The sequence below is a fragment of the Hemiscyllium ocellatum genome, chromosome 11 (assembly GCF_020745735.1).
Source record: "Hemiscyllium ocellatum isolate sHemOce1 chromosome 11, sHemOce1.pat.X.cur, whole genome shotgun sequence".
NCBI classification, from domain to species: domain Eukaryota; kingdom Metazoa; phylum Chordata; class Chondrichthyes; order Orectolobiformes; family Hemiscylliidae; genus Hemiscyllium; species Hemiscyllium ocellatum.
Window position 1 is genome coordinate 32,925,279 of NC_083411.1, and position 18,414 is coordinate 32,943,692.

At 40.1% G+C, this 18,414-nt stretch overlaps 1 protein-coding gene across 3 annotated transcripts in view; it reads right to left on the reverse strand.

Moving 5' to 3' along the window:
• Positions 1-18,414, reverse strand: part of tenm1 (teneurin transmembrane protein 1) — an 833,960-nt gene that overhangs the window by 416,559 nt on the left and 398,987 nt on the right. The window contains exon 5 of one of the 3 annotated variants that reach the window (XM_060832117.1): positions 13,260-13,274. The exons of the other annotated variants lie outside the window; for them this stretch is intronic. Coding sequence (XP_060688100.1) covers positions 13,260-13,274 — 15 coding nt within the window. The remainder of the gene's footprint in view (positions 1-13,259; positions 13,275-18,414) is intronic. 3 annotated transcript variants of the gene reach the window in all.

An 18,414-nucleotide genomic window follows, 5' to 3' on the forward strand; every position in this document is an offset into this window, starting at 1 on the left:
GTCCAAAAGTCATCTTTAGCTCATGCTTCCCAGTTCACAGCTCCAAACCAAAATTGATAAAACAATAAAATAAGAATGAAAAATCAGCAAGGACTCAAACAAGATATTAACTGTTCTCAAATATTCCACTCAATGCTTGCATCACTAATCCAGTGGTGAAGAGTTTAATTGCAGTATCCTGATTGTAATTAAATAAAGATCTGTGGAAGAAAATAGAGACTTTTGGAAAGTGGAAGCAAATAAACATGCTAAGAATTCTATTTGCAGACAATAAAACAAATAGGGATGCACTTGAAGTTGCAAGAGGAAAAAGCACTCTAAAAACTTACCTTTAGATAGATAAACTTCAGAGATCTCTGTTAGGGGATAAAGTAGACTGCAACAGAAAGAGGGGTCAGCCTAAACATAAGAGCTGACAGTTATCACAGAATAGTTGGAGATGAGCTAAAGCAGATGTGAGAGGATGGCACAAGATACCTGAGGATAATACACCATGACACCTTGGCAGATGTAGCTACAAGCAGCAGCAGCAGCAGCAGCAGCAGTTGAGATAGCTGAACTCAAAATAGACTGAAATGAACCCAAGGATTCAAGTGGTTTACGGTTGCCTTAACTGCATAAGCTGTAGTTTATATAAGCTGGCAGGTTTACTCACTCATATTAGTCTTAAGAGGCCAAAAATTCTGACTTTATGTATACTTCAAGATATTGAAGCAGAAATTTTTTTCAATGTACCAGCTATTATTTTGAGAAAGTGACCTGCTAAGCTTCTATAATTACAATAGTTATGGATGTGTCAGATCTATGTCAGATCTTCAAAAACCACTTGACAACAAGTCACGTTTGTTTCACATGCAAATGAAAGAGCACAAAATGGACTATTGCAGACTTTTTTAAACATATTCACTTGTGAATGTGAAACTCAAAACACATTTCCTCTATAGATCCAAGAGAATATGATATAAGCCTAAGACAATAATGTAGAATAATTCAAACTGATATCTGCATTAACACTGCCAACTTTGTAATGTAAATTTAATGTACTATGGAAATGATTTTATTACAATAACTGAGGGAGTGCACAGGTTTCCTCTAAAGCAAAAAAAATGGAAAATGTTAATAATAGTCAGCTGATCTGGTAACCTTTTTAGAAATAAAAATTTATTGTTCATAGGGGCCCAGGTTTCCCAATTGTTTGGGAGCAACGGATCAAAAAAAGACCTGTGTAAATGAGAAGTACATCCCATACTGAAAATAGAGACCAATGTGAGCTCCTGGACTAGTTCACATCATCCATAGAAGTTAGAGGGGCATTTTCCATATTTTCCCCCGTAAGGTTTTAGTTTTATTTTATGCACAACTCTGTGTGAGAGTGGAGAAATGTATGTTATGACAAAGTTAAGAGCATTGAACTCCCTTTTTTAAAAAACACCATTTCAGATGTGAACATATATTTGTATTTATTTTTAGCACATCAATTAAATGCAGTTAATTTGCTCAAATGAAGGATCTAATTACTTGAGTGAAAGAAAGAGGAGTTTTATTACTTCAAAGAAACTTAAAAAAAACACATCAATCATATACACAGAAACACAGATCCAAATTTTTAAAAATGTCTAATACATGCATGGAGATACCCCTTAAACATCCTTAGAGTCCGAGGCAATTACATTTTCAACTGGAGATCACAATTGTTTAATTGTTGACTGATTTCAGCAGTCGTAATATTTATAGATATCTTTGAGTTCTTATTGAATGGCTGTTTCCCTGATTTGCCTTTTTTACTGGTCACTGTTTTCAAACTGCTGAGGAAAGTAGGCAAGAAGAGGGAGACTTACAATTCTTTTATTGCAAACCTATTTTTTTTGTCTCTTGCACTGCTGCTGAAAAATCAGAAACTGAAATATGGTTCATTGTATATTTAATAAAAACTGAAAGAACTGCAGAAATAAAAAGAGAGTCACTGGACCTAAAACATTAACTCTGATTTCGCTTCACAGATGCTGCTAGACCACTGAGCTTTTCCAGCTACTTCTGTTTTTGTTTCATTGCGTATTTGACTTCATTTTATTTCCAAGTTAGCTAACCTGTAAGCGAGTGATGGAAAAGGATAGACAGGATCTAAAAGTTAAAGTTCTAAATTGGAGGAAAGCCGATTTTGACGGTATTAGGCAAGAACTTTCAAAAGTTGTTTGGGTACTGATGCTCACAGGTAAAGGGACGGCTGGAAAATGGGAAGCCTTCAAAAATGAGATAATTGAGAGTCCAGAGACAGTACATTCATGTTCGGGTGAAATGCAAGGCTGGTAGGTGCAGGAAATGCTGGATGATTTGGTTAAGAGAAAGAAGGTAGAAACAATAGAGATTGAGTGAATCCTTAGACGAGTATAAAGGCAGTAGGAGTATACATAAGATGGAATCAGGAGGGCAAAAAAGGGACATGAGATAGCTTTGGCAAATGAGGTTAAGGAGAGTCCAAATGGATTTTATAAAACACATTAAGGACAAAAAGGTAAAGAAGGAGAGAATAGGACCCCCTCAAAAGATCATCAAGGCAGCCTACATATGAAACCACAGGAGATGGGGGAGATACTAAATGAGTATTTTGCATCAATATTCATTGTGGAAAAGGGCATGGAAGATACAGAATATAGGGAAATAGCTGATGGCATCTTGAAAGATGTCCATATTACAAAGGAGGAGGTGCTGGATGTCTTAAGATGCATGAAGATGGGGATAGGGTAAATTGGCAAGATCTTTTCCCTGAGGTGGGAGAAGTCCAGAACTAGAGGGCATAGGTTTAGTGTGAGGGGGGAATGATTTAAAAAAGGGGCAACTTTTCAAGCAAAGCATGATGAGTGTATGGAATGACCTGCCAGAGGAAGTGGAGGAGGCTGGTACAATTACATTTAAAAGGCATCTAGATGGGTATATGAATAGCAAGGGTTTAGAGGGACATGGGACAGGTGCTGGAAAATGGGAGGAGATTAATTTAGGATATCTGGTCAGCATGGAAAAGTTGGACTAAAGGGTCTGTACCTCTCTATGACTCTTAGACTTTCATCTCCCAATGTGTGAAGTTATCACACTAGTTTAAACAAGAGTTTCTAATTACTTGATGCTGACTCAGTTGCCTAGTTTTTAGGTAAAATGGTTATTTCAGTGCAGATGGTTTAGTTTACTTCATATCGATCTCCTGAACCTTCCTCAAGGGCAGAGGTACAATGAAACCTTGGTGTCCTGTACATCAGTCACTGAAAGCATGCAGCTGCAGCAGGCAATGAAGAAGTCAAATGGTATGTTGGCCTTCATAGCAAGAAGATTTGCGTACAGGCATAGGAATGTCTTGTTACAATTGTAGATGGCCATGGAGAGACCACATCTGGAATACTGCATGTAGTTTTGGTCTCCTTATCGCAGGAAGAATATTCAGACAATGAAGGGAGTGCAACAAATGTTAACCAGACTGATTCCCGGAAAGGCAGGATTGAGATATGAAGACAGACATGTTTGGTTTAGACTTTATTCACTGCAGTTTTGAAGAGTTGGGGGAGGATCAAATACAAGCCTTACAATTTGAAACAGGGCAAGAATGAATGTTCCTGATGACTGGATAGTCCAGAACCAGAGCTCACTGTTTAAGGATAAGGGGTAAGGGCAAGCCATTTGCGACTGAGATGAGGAAACATTTCTTCACCCAGAGAGTGATGAGTTTGTGAAATCATCTGCCATAGAAAGCAGCTCAGGGCAGAATATTGGATACAGGAGTTGAGAGGTTATGTTGCGGCTGTACAGGACTTTGAATAGGCCACTTTTGGAATATTGCGTACAATTCTGGTCTCCCTCTTATTTGAAGGATGTTGTGAAACTTGAAAGGGTTCAGAAAAGATTTACACGGATGTTACCAGGGTTGGGGGATTTGAGCTATCGGGAGAGGCTGAACAGGCTGGGACTGTTTTCCCGGCATTGGAGGCTGAGGGGTGGCCTTTTAGAGGATTATAAAATCATGAGGGGCATGGATAGAATAAATAGACAAGGTCTTTTATCTGGGGTGGGGGACTCCAGAACAGAGAGTATAGGTTTAGAGTGAGAGGGGAAAACTATAAAAGGGACGAAAGGGACAACGTTTTCACACAGAGGGTGATATGTGTATGGAACAAGCTGCCAGAGAAAGTGGCAGAGGCTGGTACATTTACAGCATTTAAAAGGCATCCGGATGGATATATGAATAGGAAGGTTTAGGATGGGCCAGGTGCTGGCAAATGGGATATCTGATCGGCATGGATGGGTTGGACCTAGTCCCGTGCTGCACATCTCTATGACTATGAATCTATGACTATGACTATGTGGCCAAGTAATCATATCAGCAATTTTAGACCAATATATGTGTCATTGAGTCATAGAGTTATACATCACGGAAACAGACCCTTCTATTCAACCTGCCCATGCAGACCGTATCCTAAACAAATTGAGTTCCATTTGCCAGCATTTGGCCTATATCCCTCTGAACCCTTCCTACTCACATACCTGTTCAGATGCCTTTTAAATGTTGTAATTGTATCAGCCTCCACCACTGCCTCTGGCAGCTCATTCCATGTATGCTACACCCTCTGCATGAAAAGGTTGCCCTTTCCCTCTAATTGCTATGATATCCCAGTCCCATGTTCCTTACCATGCCTTGACTCTCTCTGCCTTACCTGATAGACCTTTTGCATTGAAATGAATACAGTTTAATTTATCAGTCCTATCTTGTCTTCTGTCTTGCCTGACCTGTCTGTTTGACTTACTCTTTTTCCCAACTGTACCAGTCTCAGACTGATCACTTTCCTGACTATCTCCTTGGGTCTCACAGACAACGCCCCCCACCCCACCTTCACGAGTTTAAACCCTCCCAAGCAACTCTAGCAAAACTCCTCCAGTTTATTTTTCCATTTCAATTCAGCTGCAACCCATCCTTTTTATGTCGGCCACTTCCAACACAGAAAACATTCCAAAGATCCAAAAATGTGAATCCTTGTCTCCTGCATCAGCTCCTCAGCCACACATTTGTGTTCTTTTTCCTCCTATTCCCACCCTCACAAGCTTGTGGCAAAGGAGGCAATCCAGATATTACTATGTACAAGGAACTACTTTTTAAATTCCTGACTAACTTCCTATTTTCTCTCCTCAGAATCTCATCCATTTCTCTTGCTATCTCATTAGTTCCAATGTGTACAATGATCTCCTGCTGGTGCCTTTCCCCTTTGAGAATATTCTGCACCCGCTCGGAGGTATCCTTGACCCTAGCACCAGAGAGACAACCCATCATTCCGATGTCTCGCTGTCAGCCGCAAAATCGTCTGTCTATGCCTCTAACTAGAGAGTCCCCGATCACAGTTGCTGGCTTGGAACCTGGCATACCAGTCATTACATTCGAGCCAGTCTCATTACCAGAAATGTGGTTATCAGTGCTACATTCTCCTGAGAGTCCATCACCCCTTTCATTTTCCAAAACAGATACTTGTTTGAGGTGGGACTAGCCACAGGAGACTCCTGCATGACCTGCCTCCCCCTCCCACCTTTCATGGAGGTCACCAGTGTACCTGACTGCATCTCCCTCCCTGTAACTGCCATCCATTACACTCCATCAGCTCTTGTAAATTCCTCATTGCCTCCTACTGCCACTCCAACCGATCCATGCAATCTGATAGAGTTTGCAATCAAAGAACTTCCTGCAGACATAATCATCAGTAACATGAAAACTCTCCCTAATCTCAGACATCGAACAGGAAGAGCACATCATTCTACTAAAGGTCATCTTTGCACTTTAATAATCTCCAGGGCCAGAAAGTGGCACAGTCTTACTGCTCTAAAAACACTGCTCCAAGCTAACTTGGTACTTATGTTTTTATATTTTTAAAGTTTAATCAAGAGACTGATCTCAATAGCAACATATAATAAAAAAGACACACTCTACTCACTATTGTAGATGTACAAAAGAAAGCCAGAAAGGTTACATTTTAAAAATCCACTTAGCTACTCCTTTGCTGTGAGTTCTCATAAACAAGTTTCTCTAAGGTCAGCCATGAATTTTGCTGTTTGTTTATTTTTCTTAGAATGAACTCGGATGCCCAGAGATACTTGAAACCAGACAGCAAAGGCAGCGGCTGTGTAAGTTACTACTGGTCAGACAGCTGTGCAGGTTTCTTTCTCCATTTGACCCACTTCCCATTTGGTCACAGCCTTTGTCTGTCTTCCTCCTTTTTAAAGTACCATTTTTTTGATCTTTTTGTTCCTCAAAGTTCAAAACAATGCAACAGCTTATAAAACAGTAATACTACTCTGAGAATTTGAGGAAATCAGCTCTAACACTGAAAATACCTCATGCTCTGACAGCCACAATTATTCCTTATGCTCCATCTGTCATTTTGTCTTCAAAAATAAACATTTTAGTCAATGTGAGGTCTGAGATATAGCAATCTTATGATGGAAGTTATAATTTGAAGGTCCATATTTACTATTATCATAACCAGAGAACATCTAGGACAAATTGTATGAATCTAAAGTTCTTTTGCTGTTTGTCATTTTGCATGCTTGTATTAAGGTATTTGTTATTGTAGGAGAGAGCAGGAAGAATTGGCAGAAAGTGATTTTATATTTACCTTTGTTGTTGTGATATGAGTATCACTGACAATGTCAGCATCTGCTTAGTTACCCTTAAGCAGATGTTGGTGAGCCAGCTGTAACTCAGTGACATCCTACAGCATTTCAAAGGGCATTTAAGAGTCAATCACATTATTATGGTCCTGAAGGCACATGAATACATTTTACCAGGCTGGGTAAAAATGGCACATTGATTGCCCCGGAATGGCATTAGTGAACCACATGGTTTTCTTGTAACAAAATGGTAACCGCATGATCATTAATAACAAGACAAGATTTTTAATCTGGATTTATTAAACTTAAATTACCTCGACTGCCACTGGGGGCTTTTGCTCGAAATGTTGATTTGCCTGATCTGCTGCGCTTTTCCAGCACCACACTCTTGATTCTAGCAGGATTTGAATTTATGTCTCCAGAATATTAGTTTGGACCTCTGGATTAGTAGTCCAGTAACAGCACCTCCATTATATTATCTCCTGAGTGATCAGTTGAGAAACTAAATTTTTCACAATCTCGAACAATGCCACTCAGAATAGAGGCAGAAACAGGGTGATTCAATCATTCCGAAGGAAAATAAATAACTATGTTCAATCTTATCAGGCAACTATGATGAAAATGCTGTGATAGTGTTGCAGAAAGTAACCATCACGTACACGGTACACAGGTCCTTCAATATATTACAGCTAGCCACTGAGAAAGAAGGGAAAAAGTCAAGACTGATAATGCAAGGCACTATCAAGGTTAAAGAGTCAAAAGAACCAAGACCAGCCACCAAACAGAAAATAAAGGATGGAAGCTTCGTGTTTTGAAAAGCTGAAAGATGATAACAGAAAAGGAAAAATGGGAGATCGGTAGACATTCCAAATTGTTAGATTCTGGAGAAAAGAATCAATTAAAATCAAAATGGTACTGTAAAGATTTTGAGACAATAGGGTGAGGATATCAACTGACACTGAAAATGATCAGGAGAAACAAGAAAAGAAATATCAGAGAATCAGCACTGATTATAATATCCATAAACCAGATATACAAAGAAAATTGCAATATATAGAGAGAAGATGGAGAGAAGAAGGAAGGACTTGTTACTATCAAATAACAAATATTTCCTGAGGATTGGGAAGGATCCATCTCAGCATGGAAGGAGCAAGAAACATAATACTCTGCTATAAATCAGCAAAAACAAAACAACCACAGTTTGATACCATCTGTAGAGAGAGATTTCCCTTTGCATCAGCTATGTCTGTTCCATTTCTTTATTCAGCCTTAATCCATTACCTTGTCTCCTAAAGTAGTGATAGAGTTCTCACCCTCCACCCTGTTTTTCTTGATACAGAATGTGGGTATCATTGGTGAGGCCATCACTGATTGCTCATCCCTAATTGCTGTTTGTGTGGTGGTGACGAACTGCCTTCTGCAAACTGCTGCAATTCATATAGTACTGGCACACCCACAATGCTGTTAGGGAGTCCCAGAAGTTTCACCTTGAAACAATGAAGGAACAGCGATATAGTTCCGAGACAGAATGATGTAAAAATTTGAGGAGAACTTGAGGGAACTTGCAGGTAGAGTTATTCACAGGTTCCGACTGCCACTGTTTATCTTAATAGTAAAAGTCACAGATTTTGAGGGTGCTGTTTAAGGAGCATTGGTGACTTGTTGTAATGCATTTTGTAGAATGGCATACACTGCTGCTATCACACATTGGTATTGGAGGGAGTGAACAGTGAATTTGTACATGCAGTGCTAATCAAGTGGGCTGCAATTTTCTGGATGGTATTGGTCTTCTTCAGTACTGTTGGAGCTGCTCCCATCCAGGCAAGTATTTTTTTAAATCATTCATGGGATGAGGGCATTGCTGGTTGGACCAGCACTTACTGCACATCCCTAGTTGCCCAGAGGTACCAGAGGATGTTTCATTTTTCTAACAACTGACAACAGTTTCGTGGTCATTATTAAACCTTTAATTCCAGATTCTTAATTTTGAATTTAAATTCCACCATCTGTCATGATGGGAGTTGAACCCAGATCCCCAGAACATTCGCTGAATTTCTGGATTAATAGTCCAGTGATAACATTACTAGGTCATTGCCTGCCTAAGTGGACTCCTGACTTTCAGCTTGCAGATAGAGAGGAGTTATTTGTTACCCAATTCCAAACCTCTAATTTGCTCTTGATGCCACAGTACAGTGTATTTCTATGCCTAATCCAATTCAGTTCCGTGTTCACAGTAGCCATCATGACATTGATATTAGATGATTCAACAATTGTAACATCATTAAAAATCAACAGGCTTTATAATTTGCTGTATCAACCTCCAGTACAACACCCTGAGCAAACATATTTTCTCCTCCCATTTTGCCATTTCAAAGGCATCATTCCTTATGTCCACTCTACAATGACCTACAACACTTTCCAATGCAAGAACAGAAGATGCAATATCCTTTTGCTTGACCCTTCTGTCCAGGGTCCTGAACACTCCTTCCAGATGAAACAATGCCCATCTATCAACCCAGTATCCTGTATTCACTGCTTACTACAATTGTCTCTGTTTTCAGAAGATCTAATTCTGGTTGAGTGATCACATTGTTAAACACCTACTTTCAGCCTGGAAGCATGACCTTAAACTTTCAGCTGCTTTCAAATTACATTCTCTGTCCCACTCCCAATATTAAGTATTTGGCATCTTTACGGTCTGACAAAAGGTTGTCACATATGGGGCAAGGTTTGCTTCATGTGTCAGGGCTCTGACATCAGGATCAAATGCAGATCTGAGTCATTTGCATTATTTGTTCTTTACTGACTCAGGCTCATTATTTGTTTTGACCTGCAAATTACAAGAGAACAAATGATGACTCACTGAAAAAGTTGTTATGCTTTAAATTAGGTGTCAATCTATTTGGCCCCATGGTTCCAGATTTTAAAGGGGTCCAGATTTAAAATGATTTTAAGAAAATTAAAATAAGTACAAATTAAACAGGATCACAAAAAGAGAAAAAGGAAATGACTGATAAATGCTTCATTACTCTAAAAATCAAATGTCATCAGTATTTGACATTAGACAGCTCAGTGTACCTCCTGTAAGTTATCAATATCTAGCTCAAATATGTTTATCTATGAATCAGTGGAAATAGCCAGCTCATGTTTTTTTTCCTTGATTAGATTCCCTACAGTATGAAAACAGGCTGTTTGGCCCAACAAATTCACATCAAACCTCTGAAGAGTAGCCCACCCAGACCCATTCCGCTACCCTATCTTTATTCCTGACTAACACTAAGGGTAATTTAGCATGGCCAGTTCACTGGACCAGTCCATCCTTGGAATGTGGGAGGAAACCCACGCAGATATAGGGAGAATGTGCATACTCCATACAGACAGTTGCCCGAGGCATAAATCAAACCCAGGTCCCTGGTGCTGTTAGGCAGCAGTGCTAACCACTGAGCCACTGTGCCACTTGATTGTAAATTCTTTTCCCAATGATCAGCTGGGCTCCCTCTGAAATTTCCTTCTGACATTTTACTGCCTTAGCTCTAGTAAAGATCTCCAATGTTCCCACAAAATTCTTATTCCTCTTTAGAGGAGATGAACCAATGTCAACACTACATTCAAAGTTATTTAAGTTGCACAGTTTAACAAAATGCAAAATATTAATATCCATCTCTGACTCGCGCAATCTTTACTTTTTGCAACTACCACCATTGTCTGCCAAAAATAGGAAAGAGAAAGTTTGAGAGGAGATCATATTTAATTGAATCACACATTTTAAAATTCTGCTATTTTTTAATGAGATGTACAAAGAAAATACATCACATTTCATCAGGTCATATATCATATTAACTATCCAAGTGTGTTCAGTGTTAGACCTTGACTACAATGCTGCACTTCAGGACTCATCATTTTGTTGTTGTTACATGAGTAGCCATATGTATATTTTATTTACGATACACATGTTGTTTTTATAAAGTAGCTGTCAGCATTAATGAATTATTGAGAGTGAGATTTATGTTCAAAGGAATGAAATGAGCCACATCTGTTTCAATGTATAAAGGCATATTTATATTTAAGGATGAAACAAATCGACAAACTGCATGGTCTCTGTATAATGAAGTTAACTGAACAAGTCAAACATTTTGAACCATCAAGACTTTGATCTATTAAGATTTGTGCTTTTCAGTAGGCCTTGGATCGTTAGTAATTTCTTTGCTATCCAGGGTTGCTATGACTATAGAAACTAGTTCAATCAATCTGGATAAAATCAATATAGAGGTGTTCTTCCCTGGTCCAGTACACCGCTTTTCTCCGCTGAGATTCTGGTCTTAGATATAGTCCAATTGATAGCACTCATACTCTGCCTTACAAGGTTCTGGGTTCAAATCTAGTCTAGGAGTTGAAAATAAAAATCAAGGCTAGCAGTACAATGTGAGCTGAACAGTTGGAAGTGCTACCTTTTGGATGAAAGATTAGACTGACCAAAGAACTATTGTTTGTAAAGAAGAGCAAGAGAGTTATCACTGGTTTCCTGGCCAATATTGCGTTTTCAATTAGACTCTATACTTTCTATACTTCTTCAAGCTTCCTGAAGTCTTTTTTTGGTGATTATCATTTGTCTATTTTTCTAATTTATTTTACCCTGGAAAATTCTATAAAGCCATGGGACACTAGATTTGGCAATACTACCCTTTTGCTTTCACAGTGTGTTTGTAGAATCTCACTATTGTGTGCTTTCCACTGGTTTGAACTGACGTTCCTTCAATTGCCATAGTGTTAAAGGTTTATATGGAGAAGAATTTGTTAAGTGTGTAGACGAAAATTTTATGATATGGGTGTACCTACTAGACAAGGTGCAAAACTTGACCTACTCTTGGGTAATAAAGCAGGGCAAGTGACTGTGGTCTCAGTGACTTTGGAGCCAGCAACCATAATTCTATCAGTTTTTAAATTGTAATGGAAAAGGATAGACCAGATCTAAAAGTTGAAGTTCTAAATTGGAGGAGGGTTAATTTTGATGGTATTGGGCGGCACAGTGGCACAGTGGTTAGCACTCCTGCCTCACAGCACCAGAGACCCGGGTTCAATTCCCGACTCAGGCGACTGACTGTGTGGAGTTTGCACATTCTTCCCGTGTCTGCGTGGGTTTCCTCCGGGTGCTCCGGTTTCCTCCCACAGTCCAAAGATGTGCAGGCCAGGTGAATTGGCCATGCTAAGTTGCCCGTAGTGTTAGGTAAAGGGGTAAATGTAGGTGTATGGGTGGGTTGCGGGTTGGTGTGGACTTGTTGGGCCAAAGGGCCTGTTTACACGCTGTAAGTAATCTAATCTAAACTTTCAAAATGTGATTTGGGCAGATGTTCACAGGTAAAGGGACGGCTGGAAAATGGGAAGCCTTCAGAAATGAGATAACGAGAGTCCAGAGACAATATATTCCTGTTAGGATGAAAGAAAAGGCTGGTAGGTGTAGGGAATGCTGGATAACTAAAGAAATTGAGGATTTGGTTGAGAAAAAGTAGGAAGCATATGTCAGATATAGACAAGGTAGATCGAGTGAATCCTTAGAAGAGTTGGAGTATACTTAAGAAGGAAATCAGGAGGACAAAATGGGGACATTAGATAGCTTTGGCAAATAGAGCTAAGGACAATCCAAAGGGTTTTTATAAACACATTAAGGAACAAAGGGTAACTAGGAAGGCAACAGAGGACCTCAAAGATCAGCAAGGCAGCCTTTGTATGGAGCTGCAGGAGATGGGGGAGATACTAAACAAGTATTTTGAGTCAGTGTTTCCGATGGAAAAGGATATGGAAGATATAGAATGTAGGGAAATAGATGGTGACATCTTGAAAAATGTCCATAATACAGAGGATGAAGTGCGGGATATCTTGAAATGCATAAAAGTGGATAAATTGCCAGGACCTAATCAGTTGTATTCTCGAACTCTGTGGGAAGTTGGAGAACAGATTGCTGGGCCCCTGCTGAGATAATGGTACCATCAATAGTCACAGATCAGGTGCAGGAAGACTGGAGGTTGGCTAACGTGGTTCCACTATTTAAAAAGGTTGGTAAGGACAAGCGCAGTGAGCCTGATGTTGGTGATGGGCAAGTTGTTGGAGGGACAGGATGTACATGTGTTTGGAAGGGCAACGACTGATTAGGAATTGTCAACATGGCTTTGTGCATGGGAAATCATGTCTCACAAACTTGATTGAGTTTTTTGAAGAAGTAACAAAGAGGATTGATGAGGGCAGAGTAGCGGACGTGATCTATATGGACTTCAGTAAGGCATTGGACAAGGTTTCCCATGGGAGACTGGTTAGCAAGGTTAGATGTCATGGAATATAGGGAGAACTAGCCTTTTGGTTACAGAACTGGCTCAAAGGTAGAAGACAGAAGGTGGCAGTGCTGGGTCCACTACTTTTCGTCATTTAAATAAATGATTTGGATGTGAGCAGAAGAGGTATAGTTAAGACCTAAGATCATAAGATCATAAGAAATAGGAAATTTGGCCCATCAAGTCCACTCCACCATTCAATCATGGTTGATGGGCATTTCAACGCCACTTATCCGCACTCTCCTCATATCCCTTAATTCCTTGAGAGATTAAGAATTTATCAATATCTGTCTTGAAGACATTTAACGTCCTGGCCTCCACTGCACTCCATGGCAATGAATTCCACAGGCCCACCACTCTGTGGCTGAAGAAATGTCTCCTGGTTTCCGTCTACTTCTAAGGCTGTGCCCACGAGTCCTAGTATCACCACCTGACCGAAGCAATTTTCCAGCGTCCACTCTTTCTAAGCCATACATTATCTCCTATGTTTCAGTTGGATCTCCCCTCAACGTTCTAAACTCTCATGAATACAATCACAGGATCTTCAGCCATTCATCATATGTTAGGCCTACCATTCCAGGGATTATCCGTGTGAATCTCCGCTGGACACGGTCCACTGTCAGTATGTCATTCCTGAAGTGTGGGGCCCAAAATGGGACACAGTATTCTAAATGGGGCCTAACTAGAGCTTTATAAAGTCTCAGTAGCACATCACTGCTTTTACATTTTAACCCTCTCGAAATAAATGACAACATTACATTTGTTTTCTTAACCACGGACTCAACCTGCAAGTCAACCTTCAGAGAATCTTATACTAGCATTCCCAGGTCACTTTGTATTTTGGCTTTATGAATTTTCTCACCATTTATAAAATAGTCCATGCATGTGTTCTTTTTTTTAAACTGCAACACCTCGCATTTGCTTACAAGTTAGTAAGCTTGCAGATGACACAAAATTGGAGGTGTTGTGGAAAGCAAAGAATTACAGATTACAATGGGATCTTGATCAGAAGGGACAATGGGTTGAGAAGTGGCAGGTGGACTTTCATTTAGATAAATGCGAGGTCCTGCATTTTGGAAAAACAAATCTTAGCGGGACTTATACGCTTAATGGAAAGGTCCTAGAGAGTATTGCTGAACAAAGAGACCTTGGAGTGCAGGTTCATAGCTCCTTGAAAGTAGACTTGCAGGTAGACAGGATTGTTAAGAAGGCATTTGGTATGGTTTCCTTTATTGGTCAGAGCGTTGAGTACAGGAGTTGGGATGTCATGTTGCGGCTGTACAGGACATTGGATAGGCCACTTTTGGAATATTGTGTGCAATTTTGGTCTCTATCCTATTGGAAGGATGTTGTGAATCTTGAAAGGGTTCAGAAAAGATTTACAAGGATGTAGCCAGGGTTGGAGGATTTGAGCAATAGGCAGACATTGAAGAGGTTGGGGCTCTTTTCCCTGGAGCATCAGAGGCTGAGGGGTGATCTTATCGAGGTTTATGAAATCATGAGGGGCATCGATAGGATAAATAGACAAGGTCTTTTCCATGGGGTAGGGGAGTCCAGAACAAGAGGATATAGGTTTAGAGTGAGAGGGCAAAGACATAAAAGAAACCTAAGGGGCACTTTTTCATGCAGAGGGTGGTAGGTGCATGGAATGAGCTGCCAGAGGAAGTGTTGGAGGCTAGTACAACTGCAATATTTAAAAGGCATCTGGATGGGTATATGAATAGGAAGGGTTTGGAGGGATATGGGCCAGATGCTGGCAAGTGGGACTAGATTGGGTTGGGATATCTGGTTAGCACAGATGAATTGGACCAAATGGTCTGTTTCCGTGCTGTACGTCTCCATGATGCTGTGGATCTAACTTGCTCTATCCTGCCCACTTAACCACATTATCAGCTTCGTAAAGTCTGTTTTTCCTTGACTTGAAAATTTTATTTCTGTTGGATCTTTGTCCTTTTCCATAATAAACTTAACTATTATTATAACCATCTCCAAAATGCTAACTCTCTGCTACTTTGTGCACCTGTCCAGCTTCATTTCCAAGAATTGAATATAGCTTTTCATTGGGCTTGTTATGGTATGGCTAAAAAAAATCTTTTGAATAGAGTTTAAGAATTCTTTCATATCATTTGGATTCCAGTTGATGTCCCCAGTTATTATAGCCCTATTATTTTTGAACTCAGATATGTGTCTGCATACTTGCTCCTTCAATGATCTCTCATTATGTGGGGGTCTATAATGTAGATCTAGCAGTGTGGCTGACCCCTTTTTGATTCTGAGCTCAAACAATATGACAATATTTGATACTTCATTTGGTAGATCTTCTCTCACAACTGTGATTAATTCATGAACTCACAATGCTACATTCCCACCTTCGTTGTGTTTCTGATTAGCAATTATATCAGATATTGTGTCCATCTATGCCCTCAGCTCATTGACTTGATTCACCACATTCTTTGTGTTTACATATATAGCTTTTAAGAACACTAATTTTCTGTGGCTAACTTTTTTAACTTCTGCTTCCTCTGCCTTTCAGAATCACCCACCAAGTTTCTGCCTTGTTTTGAATTTTCCCTCGGGTCCCCATTCCCCTGATATTCCTGTGGTCCTCAACAGCAAGGATAATTCTCTGCAATATTTATCATAATTATTCTCAGTCATAGACCATTTGGCTTGGACAGATCCCAACTTCTTTAGAGCCAACCCCAATGCCCGAGAAATTGGATGCCCACCATCCTACAACAGCTTTCCAGGAACATGCTCAATTGTGTAATTGTGCTATTTCTATGCTCACAAGATGTGGGACATGTAGCAATCCTGGAATTACTCTTTTAGAGGTTTCTGCCTTTCAAGCTCCTACCCAGCTTCATCAAATCTTGTTTAAGGATCTTATCCCATTCTACACGAACAACTCACTCAATTCCTTTACATTTAGTTAATTGATTGTTTGATCATGCAGTGCTGATTGAGGAGAACTTTGCTCCTTTTAACAACAGAGAAGGATTTTTTTCAAACCTTTATGTTTGGCAGCCAATCCAAACTCCTGTCTGGTCAGTAAACACAAGATCATCCACGATTCTACTGTCTAATATCTTGCATCAAATTCAACTTATCTGCAACCCCTAAGTTCACTGAACTTCACTAACCCGCAACATATTGATTTTGAAATTCTCATTGTTGTTTTCAAATTCGTCCATTGCATCTGCTCCCTATCTTTATAACCTCCTCCAACTCCAATTCCATCAAGGTAATAGGACTCATTTAATTCTGGTCTCTTATGTATTCCCAGTTTTTATGCCTAGATCATTGGTTTAGTTTCCTTTGTTCTCAGATCTGGAATTTCAGCCATACATTCTCTTACCTTTTATTTCAGTTTTCACTTTTACATTAAATCTTAAAAGTATTCGGTGACTCAGGTTTTGAGCATCATATCTAATGTCGCCTTTGTGTGGTTCAGTGTCAAACATAATTACGTACTGTTTCTTTGGAGTACCTTGGGTTGTTTTATTGTCTTCAAGGTGCTCAGTAAATCCATGATGTTGTTTATTTCGGCAATATTTTTGACACAGAAGAGCTTCAATGGGAAAGATATGTCTCCTTTTTGTTTAAAAATATACTAATTCTTAGCTGTGCTCATTATGCAAAGGAAAGTACAAAAGAAAATCAGAAGCAAGTGTTCTACTTTGGAAGGAGGGGTTTCCATATGTTATATGTTTTGTCATAAAAGATGTATGTAACCTGATGGTGAAGTTACAACTTTAGAATGTGGTTTTTTTTAAAGAGGTTGCCTCACTTTGAAGTGAAATACTCACGCTCAAACAAGCAAGCCAGAATCCATTATATTACACATTGTTCTTGTGAAATAAAAATCATCCTTGCATCAATACTCAGGCAATTCTTTGAAATGAGTTCTCTTTCTAATATGATGGAAAGGGGTGAATGCACTTGCTTTGAATTATGAAACTGTTGCAGGGTAGTGATATTTAAGCAGACTTGTTGAATTACTTTGGCTAAGTCTTCAGTGTTTTTATTAGAAATGTGTTGTTTTCAAACAAAACCAGGTACATGCTCCATCATCGGCTATTGATCTGAATCAACAGCAATTTCTCCGCAGCCCAACATTTTAACTTGTTGATGGTTCATTATCACCCTCTTCGGGGCGATTAATGGTAGGCACTAAATGCTGGCCTTGGCAGTGATGTCTACATCCCTGTGGAAAAAAAAATGAAAAGAATCTGCTGAACACATGAGCTGGAATTTTATGAGTACATCCCAAATCCTAAAGTCAGCACCGTATGTGAGTCCTGAGCCTGTATTGGTGAACAGCAAAAGAGTAGTGGCAATTTTACTGACAGCAGCCAATAATGAGGCCTTTTTTCTTTAAACTACCCACCAAAGAGGAGAGCATCAACATCAACAGCTTCACTGACAGAGACGCTGAGCATGAAAGAGCGAGGAAAGGGCACCACCTCCGTGTTCAGGGTCAGTTCACAAGATATTGTGGTGCCAGATCCATAGAATCCCAACATAGAATTCCTACAGTGTGGAAACAGGCTCTTCGGCCACCAAGTCCACACCGACCCTTCGAAGAGTATCCCACCCAGAACCATTCTTGCTATCATGAAGACAGTACCACGTGATTGATTTGATTTGATTATTGTCACATGTACCACAACACAGTGAAAATTATTGTTTTGCATGCTATCCAGGCAAGTCGTATCATACATGAGTACATCAGGATAATAGAATAGAATGCAGAATATCATGTTATGGCTATGGAGAAGATGCAGAGAAAGATCAACTTTACTCCCTCACCACCCGATGCCTGGAGGAAGAGCGCCTCATCTTTTGCCTCGGGACCCTCTAACCTCATGGTATCAATGTAGAACTTCACCAGCTTCCTCATTTCCCTTCCCCGCCACCTTACCCCAGTTCCAACCTTCCAGCTCAGTGCTGTCCTCATGAACTGTCCCTCCTGTCAATCTTCCTTCCCACTTGTCTGCGCCAGCCTCCTCTCTGGTCTATCACCTTCACCCCCCCTCCATCCATCTATTGCACTCTCAGCTACCTTTTTCCCAGCCCCACCCCCTCCCATTTATCTCTCCACCGCGGAGGCTCCCTGCCTCATTCCTGATGAAGGGCTTTTGCCCAAAATGCCGATTTTCCTGCTTCTCGGATACTGCCTGACCTGCTGTGCTTTTCCAGCAACACTCCAATCTTGACTCTAATCTCCAGCATCTGCAGTATCTTCTGCCCTGCAAGATGGTATAACCAGATGGGAGAGGTCTTTGATTGTGTTGCCTGCTATCCCGAGGCAATGTGAAGTTTAGGGAGAGTTGAATTATGCAGCGAGGATGTTTCTGCTGCCGGAGTAAATACTTCTGTAGATGGCTTGTCGTGTTCCTCAGTGTTCTTCCTGAAATGAAGGTACACCCTGAGAAGCTGCTGAGAGGCTGCT